At 44.7% G+C, this 19,900-nt stretch overlaps 1 protein-coding gene across 1 annotated transcript in view; it reads left to right on the top strand.

Moving 5' to 3' along the window:
• Positions 1 to 19,900, top strand: part of LOC141060255 (uncharacterized) — a 288,426-nt gene that overhangs the window by 262,497 nt on the left and 6,029 nt on the right. The window contains exons 5-6 of the mRNA XM_073556481.1: positions 6,581 to 6,678; positions 6,877 to 6,967. Coding sequence (XP_073412582.1) covers positions 6,581 to 6,678; positions 6,877 to 6,967 — 189 coding nt within the window. The remainder of the gene's footprint in view (positions 1 to 6,580; positions 6,679 to 6,876; positions 6,968 to 19,900) is intronic.

The raw sequence follows: 19,900 nt of genomic DNA, 5'->3' as shown, positions 1-19,900 counted from the left end.
CAAACAGCAATGCAGCTATCAGGGAGCCTTATAAGGCAGCCTAATCACCAACAGAGCTGCTGCACACAAATATATTCTCCCCTGTCACTGCACACTGTACTGTTGTGTTGTACAGTGACATTCGCTATCAGAAGAGGCAATTTTTTTTTTGGCCTCCCTAAACACTCTCCCTATTGAGAACGAGCAGCAGCAACCTCTCCCTATGCTAATATAGGCAGAAGTAAGATGGCGGTCGGTGGTCACAGCCTTTTATAGGCACTGTGATGCCACACAAAGCCAGCCAATCACTTGAATGCCCTTCTCTAACATGGTGGGGGCCGCTGCCTATGTAATCGCGCTGCCCACAGTGCGCGTCCTTGATGATTGGATGAGAAAAGGCGCTGGAAGCATTGTGGGTAACGTGACTTTGGCGCTCAAGTCGGCGACCTCATGGCCGACCTCACGCTATGGTCGGGTTTTCGATCGGCGAAACCCAACTTTAGCCAAAGTCGGCGGATTCTGAATTTGGCCGACCCGTTTCCCTCAACTCTAGTTTCAACATTACGGAATACCGGGCCTCTCCGTCCAATGCCATAAGGGCTACCTCTGCTTCTAAGTTGTGGGTCATCGAATGCATTCTAAACAGCCCTCGCATCCGTTCTGTCCAGCTCCACAGCATGGTATTGATGCCGGAGAACCTAGGCAGGTTGCTCAGCATAGCCCCCAAGGATATACTGGACCGGGGGCCACCGTTGCCCCCCGAATCCACGGCATCTCTGCTCATGCTCGGAGACTGCATCCTGCTGACTACGCCAAATGTAGTAATCACAGGTACGCGGGATGCAGTGACAAGACAGGAGACGGGATAAACTTAAGATGTAACTTTTTATATATATGTATACCTATAGAGGATATCTTAAGTAACCATACTCACATACTCACCTTTCTCCCATTCCCATGGCGCTCTGCTTTGCTCTGCTTCTGCCTCTGATGCGCTGACTCTCCGCAGTACACAGCTGACGCAATGAAATAACGTCATCGCGTCAGCTGTTTCACACGTTGATTGATGGAGGAAGTGGCCAGAGGCCCCTCCTCCACCAATGCAGTCAGCGTAGACAGACTGCGGAGACATAGAGCAAGCAGGTGGGCGGAGACAACAAGCGGGCGGTCTGGCTTTTTGAGACGAATGGGCAGGCATTTTGAGATGAGCGGGTGGGCATGGTGCGACCCGTGGGCCACTGTTTCCAGCCCCCCGGTGTATCGGTCCGCAGGCTGGACTGGAACAGCCAGAGGGTCAGATGTGGCCCGCGGGCCACACTTTGCCCATGTATGTGTCAGCAGGATTTTGCACAGTAACCAACACACAGTGTCAGGTTGGCGCCATTATACTGAATAAAATGATACCTTGGATGATGAGATCCGGCTTGTGGCTGTTTCTTAATCTTTACCTTCAGCTTTGTGTTAATGATATGCTCGTGTCCTAAGGCGGGGTTCAGGTACAGTCATATGTAAAAGTTTGGGCACCCCTATTAATGTTAACCTTTTTTCTTTATAACAATTTTGTTTTTTGCAACAGCTATTTCAGTTTTATATATCTAATAACTGATGGACTCAGTTATATTTCTGGATTCAAATGAGGTTTATTGTACTAACAGAAAATGTGCAATCTGCATTTAAACAAAATTTGACCGGTGCAAAAGTATGGGCACCCTTATCATTTTCTTGATTTGAACACTCCTAACTACTTTTTACTGACTTCCTGAAGCACTAAATTGGTTTTGTAACCTCATTGAGCTTTGAACTTCATAGCCAGGTGTATCAAATCATGAGACAAGGTATTTAAAGTGGCCACTTGCAAGTAGTTCTCCTATTTGATTCTCCTATGAAGAGTGGCATCATGGGCTCCTCAAAACAACTCTCAAATGATCTGAAAACAAAGATTATTCAACATAGCTTTTCAGGGGAAGGATACAAAAGGTTGTCTCAGAGATTTAACCTGTCAGTTTCCACTGTGAGGAACATAGTAAGGAAATGGAAGAACACAGGTACAGTTCTTGTTAAGCCCAGAAGTGGCAGGCCAAGAAAAATATCAGAAAGGCAGAGAAGAAGAATGGTGAGAACAGTCAAGGACAATCCACAGACCACCTCCAAAGACCTGCAGCATCATCTTGCTGCAGATGGTGTCACTGTGCATCGGTCAACAATACAGCGCATGCATAATGCCTTTTTGTATGACCAAACAACTCAATCTTTGTTTCATCAGTCCACAGGACCTTCTTCCAAAATGTAACTGGCTTGTCCAAATGTGCTTTTGCATACCTCAGGCGACTCTGTTTGTGGCGTGCTTGCAGAAACGGCTTCTTTCGCATCACTCTCCCATACAGCTTCTCCTTGTGCAAAGTGCGCTGTATTGTTGACCGATGCACAGTGACACCATCTGCAGCAAGATGAGGCTGCAGGTCTTTGGAGGTGGTCTGTGGATTGTCCTCGACTGTTCTCACCATTCTTCTTCTCTGCCTTTCTGATATTTTTCTTGGCCTGCCACTTCTGGGCTTAACAAGAACTGTACCTGTGTTCTTCCATTTCCTTACTATGTTCCTCACAGTGGAAACTGACAGGTTAAATCTCTGAGACAACTTTTTGTATCCTTCCCCTGAAAAGCTATGTTGAATAATCTTTGTTTTCAGATCATTTGAGAGTTGTTTTGAGGAGCCCATGATGCCACTCTTCATAGGAGAATCAAATAGGAGAACTACTTGCAAGTGGCCACCTGAAATAACTTTTCTCATGATTTGATACACCTGGCTATGAAGTTCAAAGCTCAATGAGGTTACAAAACCAATTTAGTGCTTCAGGAAGTCAGTAAAAAGTAGTTAGGAGTGTTCAAATCAAGAAAATGATAAGGGTGCCCATACTTTTGCACCGGTCAAATTTTGTTTAAATGCAGATTGCACATTTTCTGTTAGTACAATAAACCTCATTTGAATCCAGAAATATAACTGAGTCCATCAGTTATTAGATATATGAAACTGAAATAGCTGTTGCAAAAATCAAAATTGTTATAAAGAAAAAAGGTTAACATTAATAGGGGTGCCCAAACTTTTACATATGACTGTATGTGGTGCTCTGATTATATATTCATGATGCAGACTGCTGACAGGTGACTGCTCCCTCACTGACCAGCGCCCTAGTTTACATAATGAATACCATCACATACTGAAATTTAAAAAAAAAGCTTCTGCAGGGTGATGACAGCCATGAGATCGCCCACAGCTGCTATTGCGCATACGCGAGCCACGCCATCTTGGAGGAGGAAATTTTTTTTAAAATTCTCTAGCGAGATGGCAACGCCGACACCTGCACAACAGCAGCTATCGGATCTCTATGCAAACCGATAGGTGCTACTGCGCAGGTGCCTTGGGTGCCATTTTCAAAATTACTTTTTTTTGCCTCGCTCAAGTAAATCTGCAAAAGGGATTAATTGCACAGTAACCATACAATTATGCTGCAGCGCAGATGGAACGGCCGTCACCTTCCTGCAGAAGTGTTTTTTTTTTACTCAGTATGTGATGGTATTTATTATGCACACTAGGGGGCAGGTCAGTGAGGGAGCAATCACCTGTCAGCAGTCTGCATTATGAATATATAATCAGAGCGCGGGATTTGAATGCATGCATGGCCTTCTCACTCCCCAATCCTGATATACATGGTCCCCTCACCCCCCAATCCTGATATGCATGGTCCCCTCACCCCCCTATCCTGGTATGCATGGTCCTCTCACCCCCAATCCTGATATGCATGGTCCTCTCACCCCCCAATCCTGATATGCATGGTCCCCTCACCCCCTATCCTGGTATGCATGCTACCCATCTCCCCCCTATCCTGATATGTAGGGTCCTCTCACCCCTATTAAACTGCACACATACAAAAAAAACCAAAAACATTTATACTCACCTTTCTTCCCTGTGCTCCAGTGCTGTCCCGTTCTGCCGGAGGCAGGGGGAGGAGCGCCAGAGTATGCACATGCCCATACCGCGCCGTCCGGTGCCATATTGCTGAAGGCACACTGCAAATGTGTTTTCAGTAAAATGGGACCAGATAGCGCTATGCGCATGCGCGATTCTGACACCGCACTCCTGCCCCCCGGTCTCCGGTGAGAAGAGAAGCACCGCGGCAACACTCCTGCTGGTCAGGTAAGTATGAAAGTAATCCCCCGCCCCGTCGGCTCACCCAATGAGCGGAGCCCTGCAGCTTTGGCGGGGGATTTAAATCCCACGACGCGGCTTGGCAGGGGATTCAAATCCCGCATGAAAACGCTCATTTGCTCAGGGGGAAATAAATCCCGGCCACCATATTGGAATACCCATAACTTGGGTGCAGTGGCATAACTACAAAGTTATGGGCCCCGGTGCAAACTTTCAAATTGGGGGCCCCTCATTCCAAAATGCACGCACATCTCCGCTCCATCCACCTCGTACGTGCGTGGCTCCGCTCCGTCCGCCTCGTACCCGCGCGGCTCCGCTTCATACACACATGGCTCCGCTCACCTTGTACACACATGGCTGCACTCTGTACACCTCGTACAAATGCGGCTCCCCTCCGTACACCTCGCACACACGCGGCTCCGCTCCGTACACCTCAAACACACGGCTCTGCTCCGTACACTTCGTACACATGCGGCTCCGCTCCGTACACCTCGTACACATGTAGGGTTCAGGCCGAGTGAGGTGATGAGGGAGGTAGAGAGACCAGCAGGGATGGGGGGTTGACCCGCTTCTTGACGCCGACAGACTTGAGACTGAGACAGAAATTGAGTTCAACAGGTCTGTGTTTATTCACCGTTCCTTGACGACTTCCAGCACTTTGCTACAGGATTTTCACAGTTCCTTTTTACACAGACCCGGGGTACCTTCACTTCCTATTTACACCGTCCTGGCGTCCCATACTATTGAGTACTTGGAGGCGGGGGGCATTCAGTCGAACTCTGTCACACCTTCTTAGATGCCATGTTTGCTTTTCACATCAGCAAGTGGTTAAACTGTCAGGATTTTTGTTGCAGCCACCCCTGTGTCGTCCCTGCGGTGTACATCTATGTTCTGGGGCCCAAAAGGGTTAAACATTTTTTGTTAAAAAATAATAAAATGTGTCTTCTGCTTTTTGCATATTTTTTTCTTTTTACAAGAATTGTTTGAGCCAATTTTCTTTAGAAACATTTTAATATCGGCTTTTTCTGGAGTTTTTCTTGTAATATAGGAAAGCCTAAGGCCAGAAATAAACCCCATAAATCACTGTACATGGAGACTTTGGGATCAGATCATTTCTCTCCGTTGTGTTTGTGGAAACTAAAAATCTTTTCTAAAAGCCTCAAACTTCTGTGTGTGACTCAGAGCTGAGATCTAACGGGAGAGAAGATTCCAGTGCGGGGAAGACGGGAAACCTTCATATAGACGGCCGGTGGGGATGGAGGCAGTGACCGACTCTGGCCACATCTGTCTCTAGAGCCGCAGTAGAAGATGAAGATGTCGTCCTCATCATGAAGGAGTTATTTCTCATGTCGCGTGTAATGAATATCTCCTGCAGTATTGCTAATGCCGATTCCAGTGTCGGTAATGAGACGAGAATTAGCGTTATGGAAGATGAGTCTATGAGGAACGTGTTCAGCTGCCGACTCCGAGGAGGAAACTGCTCGTTGTCTGTGGCCTAAATATATAGGTTTTATTAGTAGATGTCAGGGAAGAAAACTAAACCCTGTAAGATAATAAATCTCCTCATATGTTTCCCTTATTATCTCCAGTAATTGTATTATTACACAGGATTCTTATGATGTTACATCGGATCATCTTCTTCTCGTTCAGGTCTCTACAATATCGGATCCTCTCAGTGAAGATCTTCTACAGAAGAGAATTTTCCTGATTTACCCATCAAAGATGGATATGGACAGAGACAAGATGGCGGAGAGGATATTACACCTCACCCTAGAGATCCTCTTCCGTCTCACTGGAGAGGTGAGAGATTCTGATGATGTCACATTACATCACTCTTATCTATGGGAATAACAGATGGACAGAACTGGAGAGGTGAGGACTCTGGAAATGTCTGTAGTGAGATTTATTAATGTCTCTCCATAACCAGGATTACACAGTGGTGAAGAAGACCTCTAGTGATCGCTGTCAGCACCCTGTGTCTGAGGGTTGGGGAAGACCCCTGAGCCCAATGACGGGGCCCCCACCTAACCCCCTGAGCCATGAGGACATCAATGATCAGAAGATCCTAGAACTCACCTACAAGATGATTGAGCTGCTGACTGGAGAGGTGACACTGCTGGGAATGCTGGGACATTATACAGTAACGCTATGAAGGGATCGGGGGATGACAGTATCATTGTATGTGTCAGGTTCCTATAAGGTGTCAGGATGTCGCTGTCTATTTCTCCATGGAGGAGTGGGAGTATTTAGAAGGACACAGAGATCTGTACAAGAACGTCATAATGGAGGTTCCCCAGCCCCTCACATCACCAGGTAATAGACAGGACTAAATACACACGGCCTATAATTATCTGTATGTAGAGAATGAATTCAGTCCCTGTATGTGTTTCCTCCAGATCTATCCAGTAAGAGGACAACACCAGAGAGATGTCCCCGTCCTCTTCTTCCACAGGACTGTAACCAAGAAGATCCCAGTGCTCCTCAGGATCATCAGGTAGATGGAGAGAAGGTGTCAGGAGATCTCCCCTATGATGTGTAGACGGCTGTGAAGGTCTTGTGCTCAGTCTTGTTTTATCCACCAGTATTATATGTTTTATACTTGTGTAATGAGAGCGGTGGAGATGGCAGGATTAGAGCTGATCATAGATGGGACTTCTCCATCTGTCTGTGACTTTTACAATATTTGTTTCAGGGTGAAGATCTGACCCATATTAATACTACAGAGACATATGTGAGAGATGATGAGTGGTGTAAAGAGGAGATTCCCACATATGACTACCCAGGTGAGTAGTAACCACTGAATGCAGAGAAGTCACAGATTCCTCTCAGTCACCGGCTGTGGCTGCTTTATCGGTGGTGTAGTCCGGCCGTATTACCATGATCACCATTTTGCCTCTAGACCACAACATTCTCCTGCACCCAAAACTGTTCAAATGACTTTGGGCATTGAAAGCCCTTTTCTATAGAACTTACAACTTGGAGGATCCACCTATCCCCTGGGCAGGGGCTGGCTGGCAAATTTTAGCTTGGGAGGCAAGCACAATACAGTGACCCACTGTGACGCGGGCCGCGGTCCATCTTAAGGTTTGGTCTCCTGTAGTAGCACTTGAGTACAGTATAGCACATGTGCGACAGAGGTACACCTTCTAACAACCCATTTCATAAAAATGGTTGAGGAACAATAAGGGTGTGTGCACACGTTGCGGATTCTGCTGCGGATTTTTCCGCGCAGATTTGTCCAAATCCGCAGGTCAAAAGACCTGCGGTTTATCTGCGGATTTAGTGCGGTTTAGGCTGAGGTTTTCCCCTGCGGTTTGACACCTGTCATGGAATCCGCACAAAGGATTTTGTAACCGCAGCAAATCCGTGCAGAAAAATCCACAACGTGGGCACTGCGTTTTTCTTTTTATATAGACTAAAATGGTACTGTACAACGCAGCAGAATCTGCTGCGAATCCGCAACGTGTGCACAGACCCTAAATACTTATCAATAGAAAAAGGCTCTGTTAGGGTATCACCATCCAAAACATAAGTAAGTGCTCAATTAAGCGTGTCAGCCCGGGGTCCACAGCATACCATAAATTGATATGACATGTTGTCAGTAGTTTATAGAATAAAAGAGCAATTTACATTTTACTCAAAAATATAAAGAGACAAGTCAGATGAACTGAACATTTGAAAGTGGTCTCTTGATTTTTGCCAGAGCTGTATATACTGTATATATATTCTTTACAATCAGCTATAGTGTGCTATGCGCTACAGTATTGAAGCACCCTCAGGGATAGCACCCATTTATCAAATAGGGATAATATTGGACGTGGACACCACTTACGGCAAGGCGCAGGCACTGGGCAGCAGGGACTGGAGTAAGAGTGGGTTCAGACTGGCCTGTGGGCTGTGGCACACTGTAACCTAGAGGGTCACATCCACATTATAGAGGGTCACATTCTTATTACAGAGGTTGAAATCCACATCACAGAGGGTCACATCCACATCACAGAGGGTCACATCCACATTACAGAGGATCACATCCACATTATAGAGCAGACCTGGGCAAAGTGCGACCCGGGGGCCACATCTGGAATGAGACAGCTGTGAGGCTGGAAATCAGAGGTCCACGGGCCGCATGATGCCCGCCTGGCCTCTCGCTGTTTCCATGTGCGCCATGGCGCTGCTGACTCCTTTGGTGGAGGAGGGGCCTCCGGCCACTTCCTCCACCAGTGTGTGAAACAGATGACACAATGAAATAACGTCATTGCATCAGCTGTTTACTCCGAAGAGTCCGCGCACCGGAGGCAGGGAGAGAAGCACAGTGACAGGGAACGGGACGAGGTGAGTATGCGGTGTTTTTTTTTCCTTATGTGTATGGGCCATTTGGGTGGGCATGAAGAGGCTATGGGGTGACGACATGGTGCTGCACACCTGGGGTGGGTGACAACATGGTGTTGCTGCTGCACATGGTGTATATAGTGAGGCTCATGCTATATATATATATATATTGAGGCTGTGTGGGGTTCATGCTGTATATAGGGAGGCTGTGTGGGGCTCATGCCACATATGGGGTAGGCTGTGTGGGGCTCATGCAGTATATAGGGAGGCTGTGTGGGGCTCATGCAGTGTATATAGGGAGGCTGTGTGGGGCTCATGCAGTGTATATAGGGAGGCTGCGTCGGGCTCATGCAGTGTATAGGGAGGCTGTGTGGGGCTCATGCAGTGTATATAGGGAGGCTGCGTCGGGCTCATGCAGTGTATAGGGAGGCTCTGTGGGGCTCATGCAGTGTATATAGGGAGGCTGCGTCGGGCTCATGCAGTGTATAGGGAGGCTGTGTGGGGCTCATGCAGTGTATATAGTGAGGCTGTGTGAGGCTCATGCAGTGTATATAGGGAGGCTGCGTCGGGCTCATGCAGTGTATATAGGGAGGCTGCGTGGGGCTCATGCAGTGTATATAGGGAGGCTGCGTGGGGCTCATGCAGTGTATATAGGGAGGCTGTGTGGGGCTCATGCAGTGTATATAGGGAGGCTGTGTGGGGCTCATGCAGTGTATATAGGGAGGCTGCGTCGGGCTCATGCAGTGTATAGGGAGGCTCTGTGGGGCTCATGCAGTGTATATAGTGAGGCTGTGTGAGGCTCATGCAGTGTATATAGGGAGGCTGCGTGGGGCTCATGCAGTGTATATAGGGAGGCTGCGTGGGGCTCATGCAGTGTATATAGGGAGGCTGCGTGGGGCTCATGCAGTGTATATAGGGAGGCTGTGTGGGGCTCATGCAGTATATGGGGAGGCTGTGTGGGGCTCATGCAGTGTATATGGGGAGGCTGCGTCGGGCTCATGCAGTGTATATAGGGAGGCTGCGTGGGGCTCATGCAGTGTATATAGGGAGGCTGTGTGGGGCTCATGCAGTATATGGGGAGGCTGTGTGGGGCTCATGCAGTATATAAGGAGGCTGTGTGGGGCTCATGCAGTATATGGGGAAGCTGTGTGGGGGGCTCATGCAGTATATGGAGAGGCTGTGTGTTCTGTCCCCACATGAGGCGAATGGAGGTGTAATTGATTGGGGCTGGGAGAGATTCCTACCTTCCGTTTCCTCAATGCAGAGCAGACGGGACCATTTTTGCTGTTTTGCTGTTCATGCGTCCGGAGAGGTGATACACACCAGATATTGTGAAGTCTAGACTTGTTTATTGGAGATCTGGACATACTGAGTATGATTGGTAATGCAGTACTTCTCCAGAAATGCAGGTGTAACAACCCAGGTGGTACAGCAAGATGTGTGCAGCAAGTTTAACAAATTGTGAGTGCAACAAAGTGGTCAAAAAAACTGATGCCTTTCACAGCCCGTACAGCCAAGTCTCTCCCAAGAGAAAATGAAACTAATAATGGCAGCTAACAGGAAAAGAAGCAGTGACCTTGACCATGAAGTGAAAGAGGCATGTACTAGAAATAATTAGCTGCAGTTTGCTATACAGAAAAAGGACAGCAGGTGGCAGCAGACCAAATGCAAAACTGAATACAAAAAATGGTAGCATAACACAACTATATAAGCATACAATGATAACCTTAGATGGAGCAACACACTCCCTGTCTAAAGGGATTTCACTATATTAATGTTTTTTTTTCTGTTTAAGAAAGTTCAATAACCTAGAAAGGAAACATGAATATGCGTGCAATAATAACAACTTAAAAATGAGGTAGATGACACAGTTCCTGAGACAATCCAATGGTACCCATCTTCGGATTGGAGAAGCCGCACTAGGCCAAACTGTCTCCGACCCAATGGTAATCCAATGGACGTAGTAGGGCAGTGTTCTGTTCGTGGTTCATCCTACCGGAACGTCCTCAATTAGCAATATCAATACGAGCTCGTGGATTGGCCTCTGAAATGTCTTAGGCTCGTCTTTCCTAAGGACCTTCAGCTCCACCTTCCGGACCTTACCGTCTTGACTAGGGAAAGTCTTTGTAACGATTCCCATAGGCCAGTCGATCCTTCGGGCTTGTTGTTCTTTCATTAGTACCACGTCTCCTTCTTTCAAGTTCGGTTTATTCTGTCGCCATTTTCTGCTTCCTTGGAGAGTCCCGAGATATTCCTTTCTCCACCGGTTCCAGAAGTAGTCAGCGAGGTACTGCACACGTTTCCACTGTTTCTGGTAGGTGTTTGCGTGAGTAAACTCTCCACTAACTGATAGCGGGTTCCCGGTCTTTTGGGTGAGAAGAGTAGCTGGCGTAAGAATGGTCGGTTTTTCAGGATCCATGGACACTGGGACAACTGGTCTTGAGTTGATTATGGCAGAAACTTCAGCCAGAAGAGTAACCAAGTCTCATGCGTAAGCCTTGAAGAGTTTACGTCCATAAACATAGAATTCAGGATGTTGCGTGAGATCCCGATCATCCTTTCCCAGGAACCTCCCATGTGAGAACTATGCGGAGGATCGAAGATCCAGGTGCAACCTCTTTCTGCCAGCTGATCTTGAATTGGCTTGATGTCAATATCCAGCTCTTGACATGCACCAATGAAGTTGCTTCCGCGGTCGGACCTCAACTGTTTCACCGGTCCTCTGATCGCTAGAAACCGCCGGAGCGTTGATCAGGCTGGATGTGTCCATAGACTCTATTACCTCTATGTGGACGGCGCAGACACTCATGCAAGTGAATAGTACGGCCCAACGTTTGCTGTTGGCGTGGCCACCTCGAGTTCTGCGTGCAGATACCATACATGGCCCAAAGACATCTAGGCCAACGTAGGTGAATGGCGGCTCGGCCCTCAATCTGTCAGAGGGCAGGTCGGCCATTTGTTGATGTACCTGTTTGCCTCTGGTTTTCTGACGTTGCACACAGCGATGTAGTGATCCTGCTAGAAATTTCCATATTTTTGAAAGAAAAGCAGTTTTTTACAATGAAGCTAACATTAAATGATTCAGAAATACACTCTATACTTTACATTGGTAATGCGGTAAATGACTTTTCTAGCTGCAAACGTCTGGTTTGTAATGCAATATGTTCATAGGTGTAGGGAGGCCCATTTCCAACAACCATCACTCCAGTGTACTTTGTGTTTGATAACTGTGTAAGAAGGCTAATGGATGGGTAGAATACCATTGTGCAAGTATATTAGCACAGCTGAAAACAGTTTGGCTGATTAGAGAAGCTATAAACCTGACCTTCCTTTAAGCTAGTTGAGAATCTGGAGCATTACATTTGTTGGTTCCATTAAACTCTCAAAATGGCCAGAAAAAAAGAACTTTCATGTGAAACTCTACAGTTTATTCTTGTTCTTAGAAACGAAGACTATTCCATGCGAGAAATTGACAAGAAACTGAAGATTTCCTACAACGGTGTGTACTACTCCCTTCAGAGGAGAGCACAAACAGGCTCTAACCAGAGTAGAAAGAGAAGTGGGAGGCCCCGCTGCACAACTGATCAACAAGACAAGTACGTTAGAGTCTGTAGTTTGAGAAATTGTCGCCTCACAGGTCCTCAACTGGCAGCTTCATTAAATAGTACACGCAAAACGCCAGTGTCAATGTCTACAGTGAAGAGGCGACTCCGGGATGCTGGTCTTCCGGGCAGAGTGGCAAAGAGAAAGCCATATCTGAGACTGGCTAATAAAAGGAAAAGATTAATATGGGCAAAAGGACACAGACATTGGACAGAGGAAAATTGGAAAAAAGTGTTATGGACACACGAATCCAAGTTTGATGTGTTTAGATCACACAGAAGAACATTTGTGAGACGCAGAACAACTGAAAAGATGCTGGAAGAGTGCCTGACGCCATCTGTCAAGCATGGTGGAGGTAATGTGATGTCTGGGGTTGCTTTGGTGCTGGTAAAGTGGGAGATTTGTACAATGTAAAAGGGATTTTGAATAAGGAAGGCTATCACTCCATTTTGCAACGCCATGCCATACCCTGTGGACAGCGCCTGATTGGAGCCAATTTCATCCTACAACAGGACAATGACCCAAATTATGAAAGAACTATTTAGGGAAGAAGCCGGCAGCTGGTATTCTATCTGTAATGGAGTGGGCAGTGCAGTCACCACATCTCAACCCCACTGAGCTGTTGTGGGAGCAGCTTGACCGTATGGTACACATGCCAAAGGTCTGCAATGCTGGACTTGCTGCAAAGGGAGCATTCTGTGATGAAAGCAAAGTCTGAAGGAGAAAATTATTATTTCAAATAAAAATCTTTTTTTCAAACCTTGTCAATGTCTGGACGAGATTTTAAATTAATTTGGCAACTCATTTGATTAATAAAAGTATGAGTTTTCATGGAAAACACAGTTGTCTGGGTGACCCCAAACTTTTGAACGGTAGTGTATATACATATATATACACACACACACACATACACACACGTAATTATCCCTTGATTAGAAGATTCACTGACAAAATGATAAAACTAAACTTTATTAATTCCAAATGTAAAACTATAATTCACCCCCTGAAGGTTAGTCAGAAGGTGACTAATAGAAAAAACATGTACTCCACAGTTCAGTGTATAGGGCGAGGTGACGTATACACACTCACTCTCCAAGCCTCACATTTCTACGGGTTTCATCGTCCTCACCAAAGGCGACTCATCAGGAGATTATTTATTATTGATCTATATTCAAGCGGGACTAGATGAAGAAAACCCTAAAATCATGTTATCTGAAACAGTCAGAAAACTAGCCCCATATTGGCAGACCCCAGACCTCAAACTATATACTGTATAAGTTTATAAGCCACTCCAGTGTCAGGAATAGATAGTATGTGAAAATACAGTATATACCGCTCAGGGAACACTTACCTTTCAGAGATAATTTCCATATTCATACTAAATAATGGCACAGATCTCCCAGACATTATGACTGCACATATCCCTAGTCTTTATAACGATATTGCACTCATTCCCTGACAGACCGCAGCATGGCCATTAGGTAGAAGCTGCTAATGATCTTTGGAGCAGGTAAGTTTTCCCTGAGTGGTACATATTGGGCCGTCTGAAGACTGAGTTTAGTCTAGGACAATTTGTCTGCACTACTAATTAACAGCAGTTACATTACCAAACTAGGGCAGTCCCTATAGGAGAAAATCACAAGAATTATACTGTATTGTCACATACTATCTATTCCTGACACTGGAGGGGCTTATAAACTTACACAGTATATAGTCTGAGGTCTGCGATCTGCCAATATGTGGCTAGTTCTCTGACTGTTTCGGATAACATGATTTTAGTTTTTTTTGTCTAGTCTCGCTTGAATATAGATCAATATTAAATAGCCTCCTGATGAGTCGCCTTTGGTGAGGACGATGAAACCCGTAGAAATGAGAGGCTTGGAAATGTGGGATATATGTTTTGTCTATTAAGCTATGTGCACATGGTGCGTATTCTGCTTTGGAATTTTCCACGCAAAATTTACTAAATCCGCAGGTCAAATGACCTGCATGTTTCCTGCAGATTTAGTGCATTTTTTGTGCGATTTTACTGCATATTTTGTGCGGTTTTCCCCTGCAGTTTTCCACCTGCAGATTTCTAGAATGGAGCAGGTGGAAAACTGCAGCAAACCGGCACAAAAGAAGTGACATGCTGCATTTTTCATTCCACACCAAATCTGCACGGAAAAAAATGCAGCATGTGCACTGCGGATTTTGTTTTACATAGCTTTAATGCTACTGTACATCACATGCAGTTCTGCTGCGAATCCGCAGGGCCAAATGCGCTGTGGATCTGCAGCAGAATTCGCACCATGTGCACATAGCCTCAGTCACCTTCTGACTAACCTTCAGAGGGTGAATTATTTGTATAATTTTACATTTGAAATTAATAAAGTTTAGTTTTATCCTTTTGTCAGCAAACATGAGGAATGACAAGAGACAACCCATTTAAGAAGATTCAATTTTGGTTAAAACTATTCCAACATTATGAACAAAAAAAAGTCTTCTTCCCTATGTGACGTCTCTGATGTTTATTAACAGTTGATTTCCAAGTAAAATATTTCCTACATTAAGAAAATGAAAAAGGCTTCTCCTCTGTGTGACTGCTCTGATGCTTAACAAAATATGATTTGTGCGCAAAATATTTCCCACATTCTGAACAGGAAAAAGGTTTCTCCCCTGTGTGGGTTCTATGGTGATTAACTAAATCTGATTTCTTGTTAAAACATTTCCCACATTCTGTACAAGAAAAAGGCTTCTCCCCTGTGTGGGTTCTATAGTGAGTAACAAAATTTGATTTCTCGTTAAAACATTTCCCACATTCTGAACAGGAAAAAGGCTTCTCCCCTGTGTGGGTTCTTTGATGGCGATCAAGACGTGTTTTCCCTTGAAAACATTTCCCACATTCTGAACATGAAAAAGGCTTCTCCCCTGTGTGGGTTCTTTGATGGCGATCAAGACGTGTTTTCCCTTGAAAACATTTCCCACATTCTGAACATGAAAAAGGCTTCTCCCCTGTGTGAGTTCTATGGTGAGAAACAAGCAGTGATTTATGTGCAAAACATTTCCCACATTGTGAACATGAAAAAGGTTTCTCTCCTGCGTGAGTTATTTGGTGTGCAACAAGACTCCCTTTTTGGTTAAAACATTTTCCACATTCTGGACAGGAAAAAGGCTTCTCACCTGTGTGAGTTCTTTGGTGCTTAACAAGATTCCCTTTCAGGTTAAAACATATTCCACATTCTGAACATGAAAAAGGCTTTTCCCCTGCGTGAGTTTTTTGGTGTTGAACAAGATTCCCTTTCTGGTTAAAACATTTTCCACATTCTGAACAGGAAAAAGGCTTCTCCCCTGTGTGAGTTCTTTGGTGCTTAACAAGATGCCCTTTCTGGTTAAAACATTTTCCACATTCTGAACATGAAAAAGGCTTCTCCCCTGTGTGCGTTCTATGGTGTGTAGCACAAAGTGATTTCTTGTTAAAACATTTCCCACATTCTGAACATGAGAATGACTTCTTTGCTTTAGGAGCAGTTTGTTTTTTAATGCCTCTTTTGTGACTTTGATTTTCCTTAGTAGTCAGTAATGAATCAGAAGATGGGACCTGTTTCACAGGATCAGATGACAGATCTTTGCTGTGAATGGATGATGGTATATCTGGAGTAATAGCAATCACTTCAGTTGTATCTTGTAGGATCTTAAGATCATCAGATTTAAAAATTGAAGATGTCAGCTGTCCCTCTGATCTCCTGGTACAGTCATCTGCTAAGATAAAAAACAATTTTTTTAATAAAATATCCTTGAGTTTTATATTTTTGAACATTTCTACTTAAACTGTCCATAATAATGGCAAGCTATGTAAAAAACTTTATTGACCAAGACAATGACAGTTCACAGTCTAATAGAAAACCTTGTTGGATGAGCCAGTAGTGTGCGGTGTTCAACTGTTTGTTCATTCTGCCTCCCAAATATCAAATAAAAAGAAATCAATCAATGATATGTAGGCGAAAATAATACCAATTCTCATCTCACAAAAAACAAGTCCCCACTCAGGTCCATCATCTGTCAATGGAAAAACAGATAAGGCAGGTTAGGGTTAGTGCTATAGTTAGGGTTCGTGTTAGGGCTAAAGTTAGGGTTTATTCTAAAGTTAGGGTTAGGCTAAAGAATTTCGCTTTTCTCAATTGTCTCCCCAATAATTTGGTCACGTCAGTCACGTCAGAATTTTCTGTTTCCGTAAAAAAAAAAATAAAAATGAATAAAATGGCCCATCAGTATTAAAGTGCAGAGGAGGCTTATGCACTTTTATGTTCTGACAGTGAAGAAAGTGCAGGGTCAGATGGCGATGTGGATTTCGAGGGCTTTAGTAGCAGCGACAGTGATAGCTCAGAAATGAGCAGTGATTCTGGTTCATCCTCACACACAAGGACCAGTACAACAAGAAGGACAAATAGCGCTTCTGGAGAAATGTCTCCAACTCAGGGAACAATGCCCAGTACTAGCGCTGTCCCTAGTGCTCGTGAATTGGTGCACACCAATGTCCAAGAGGCTTTGCCTCTTGATGTAGCATTTCCCAGATGGGAGGCTTCAGATTTGGCTACTCCATTCATCTCTAATTATAATGCCATTCCTGGTATAAATGTGGAGGTGGAAAATTTTGGACCAATTATTTTTTTAATTTGTTTATTGACAGATATTTATATCGCTCCTCACCCAACCAAGACTTCTCCGAATATCCCCATCCTCTGGAATTCTTTGCCCCAACATATCCGACTATCAACCACATTCGGATCCTTCAGATGGAACCTGAAAACCCACCTCTACAAGAAAGCTTACAGCCTGCAATGACCCCGCTACCTCCTCCCCACTACCGGAGATATCGCCTCAACCAACCCTGGAACTGCTGCAACCCACCAACCTACTGTCTCCTTCCCCACCATCTTGTAGTATGTAAGCCCGAAAGGGCATGGTCCTCTCCCCTTTGTATCACCCTGTCATTGTTAGTTTATTTACTGTAAGTGATATCTAATTTGTATGTAACCCCCCTTCTTACAGCAACATGGAATCAATGGTGCTATATAAATAAATAATAATAATATGTGTCCCAATTCATCAGCCAGAATTCACGATCCTATTATGTTAGGTCAAATTTATGGAACCAACTAATGTCCTAGAATGGAAAACACTTTTAGGACTTACATTCGCTATGGGGCTTGTTAAAAAAATGAGCATTAGGTCCTATTGGTCCAACCGCCCTGTTCAAGCCACCCCTATGTTTTCTTCCATTCTTCCTAGGACCCGTTATGAAATGCTCATGAGATTTTGGCATTTTAACGACAATAGTCAATGCCTGCCCAGAGATGCCCCAGAACATGACAGACTATTCAAAATCAGACCCATCATCGAAGACTTCACAGAAAAGTTCTTAAAGGGAATCTGTCACCCCTTTTTTGAGATATCATATAATGATATCATTCAATTGTGTGTCACATACGGATTCTCTTAGTACTTTTGCTTCCCCCTGACCATGCACCTTTCATGCATAAATACCTTTTTTATATCGGTTCAGATGTATGTAAACTGCCATGGTCCGGTCCGATGGGCGGGGCTTATTCAACTGCTCCTCTCTCCCTGTCTTGCTCTACACAAGAAGAAATACGTAGAGCAAGACAGGGAGGGGGGAGCAGTTGAATAAGCCCCGCCCAGCGGACCGGACAGCGGCAGTTTACATACATCTGAACCGATATAGAAAAGGTATTTATGCATGAAAGGTGCATGGTCAGGGGGAAGCAAAAGTACTAAGAGAATCCTTATGTGACAGACAATTGAATGATATCATTATATGATATCTCAAAAAAGGGGGGACAGATTCCCTTTAAGCTCTACACCCCAACAGAAAACATTTCCATTTCCACTGATAAGTCCCTTGTAAAATTCAAAGCAAGACTGCACCTCAAGCAATTTATTCCTTCTAAGAGGGCAAGGTTCAGAATAAAGCTCTACAAAATGTGCGAGAGTTCAACCGGATACACATCAGCTTTTCACATTTATGAGGGGAAAGACAGCCAACTAAACCCACCAGGAGGCCCTACTTATCTGGGGACATCTGGAAAAATGGTTTGGGAGCTGATAACTCCATTTCTACAAAAAGGCTACAATCTGTATGTTGACAACTACTACACCAGCATACCCCTATTTAAAAGTCTGGTTGAACATAAAATAGTGGCTTGTGGGACCATTCACAAAACCCATCAGGGGTTTCCACAATCATTGGTCAGCAAAAAGTTCCGAAAGGGGCAGTCAGGGGCTTTACGCAATGGAGAGCTGCTTGCCCTTAAATATAAAGATAAAAAAGATATTTTAATCCTGAGCTCGATCCACACAGATGCCACAAGGGCCACTGCAGACCAACAGGGATCCACTACTCCAAAACCTGTGTCTGTCATTGACTACAACAAATATATGGGGGTGTGGACCTTGCAGATCAGGTTCTACAGCCATACCAGGTATCAAGAAAATCATATATCTGGTATAAAAAGTTAGTCATGTATTTGTTTCAGGTGGCCACATATAATTCTTTTGTGTTATACAAAAAGCCAGAAATGCAGACACTTTCCTTGATGTCGTGTATGTTCCACGAGAGGAATGAGGCATGATACCCGGTATTATTGCCCACAATGCCCATCACTGCCAGCCTTATGCCTCCATGACTCCTTTACAATCTTCCACACAGAACCACGTTTTTGAACTGTTTTGACATTCAAGCATATGAGTAGAGCTGACTTAATTTCCGGGGGTAGGTGGGGGGAAGTCTCCAGAGACACGAGCTGGTCACAATATATTGGGCACTACAATGACATTTTTGCAATTTTTGCTCTGAATCTTCCACTACGAGTTTCTGGAAATCATCCATGTAGTGAAAATGGTCACTATATCCATAGATGAATTCCCAGAGGGGTGTCATTTCCAAAAAGGGGTCACTTCGGGGGGGATTCTGTTGTTCTGGCACTTAGCGGCTCTCCAAAGTGCCATAACAGCAGAATCCCCCCTGAAGTGACCCCATTTTGGAAATGACACCCATCTGGGAATAGGAAATGACACCCCTCTGTGAATTCATCTCTGGGTGTAGTGACCATTTACCTATCTACCTATTTTCCAATGTAAAATCTGGGGTTAAAACATTTTAGTGGTAAAAATGTAATTATTTTTTCTTCACTGCCCAATGGTATAATTTTCTATGGAACAGCTGTGGGGTCAGTATGCTCACTGCACCACTAGAAGAATTCATGCAGGGAAGTATTTGGTAAAATGCAGTCACTTTTGGGGCTTATGCTGTTTTGGCACCTCAGGGGCTCTGACAATGTGACATGTCACCCACAAACACTTCCAGCAAAATCTGCTCTCCAATATGGCGCTCCTTCCCGTCCAAGCTCTGCCATGCACCCAACAAGTGGTATTCTCCCACATATGGGGTGTCAGCATACTCAGGAGAAATTGCACAACAAATTGTATGGAGCAATTTCTCCCGTTACCCTTATGAAAATGCAAAATATGGAGCTAAGAAGATTTGGGAAAAATGTTATTTATTTCCATGGCTCTACGTTATAAACTTCTGTGAAGCACTTGGGGGTTCAAGGTGCTCAATACACATCTGGATAAGTTCCTTAAGGGATCTAGTTTCCAAAATGGGGTCACTTGTTGGTGGTTTCCACTGTTTAGGCACATCAGTGACCTAAATAAAGTCAAATGGCGCTCCTTCCCGTAGGAGCCCCGCCGTGTGCCCAAACAGTAGATTTCCCCCACATGTG

Source organism: Dendrobates tinctorius, unplaced genomic scaffold (genome assembly GCF_039654945.1).
Source record: "Dendrobates tinctorius isolate UK_male_01 unplaced genomic scaffold, ASM3965494v1 ptg000233l, whole genome shotgun sequence".
NCBI classification, from domain to species: domain Eukaryota; kingdom Metazoa; phylum Chordata; class Amphibia; order Anura; family Dendrobatidae; genus Dendrobates; species Dendrobates tinctorius.
The sequence above is the reverse complement of the archived record's forward strand: the minus strand, read 5'-3'. Positions and strand labels throughout refer to the sequence as shown.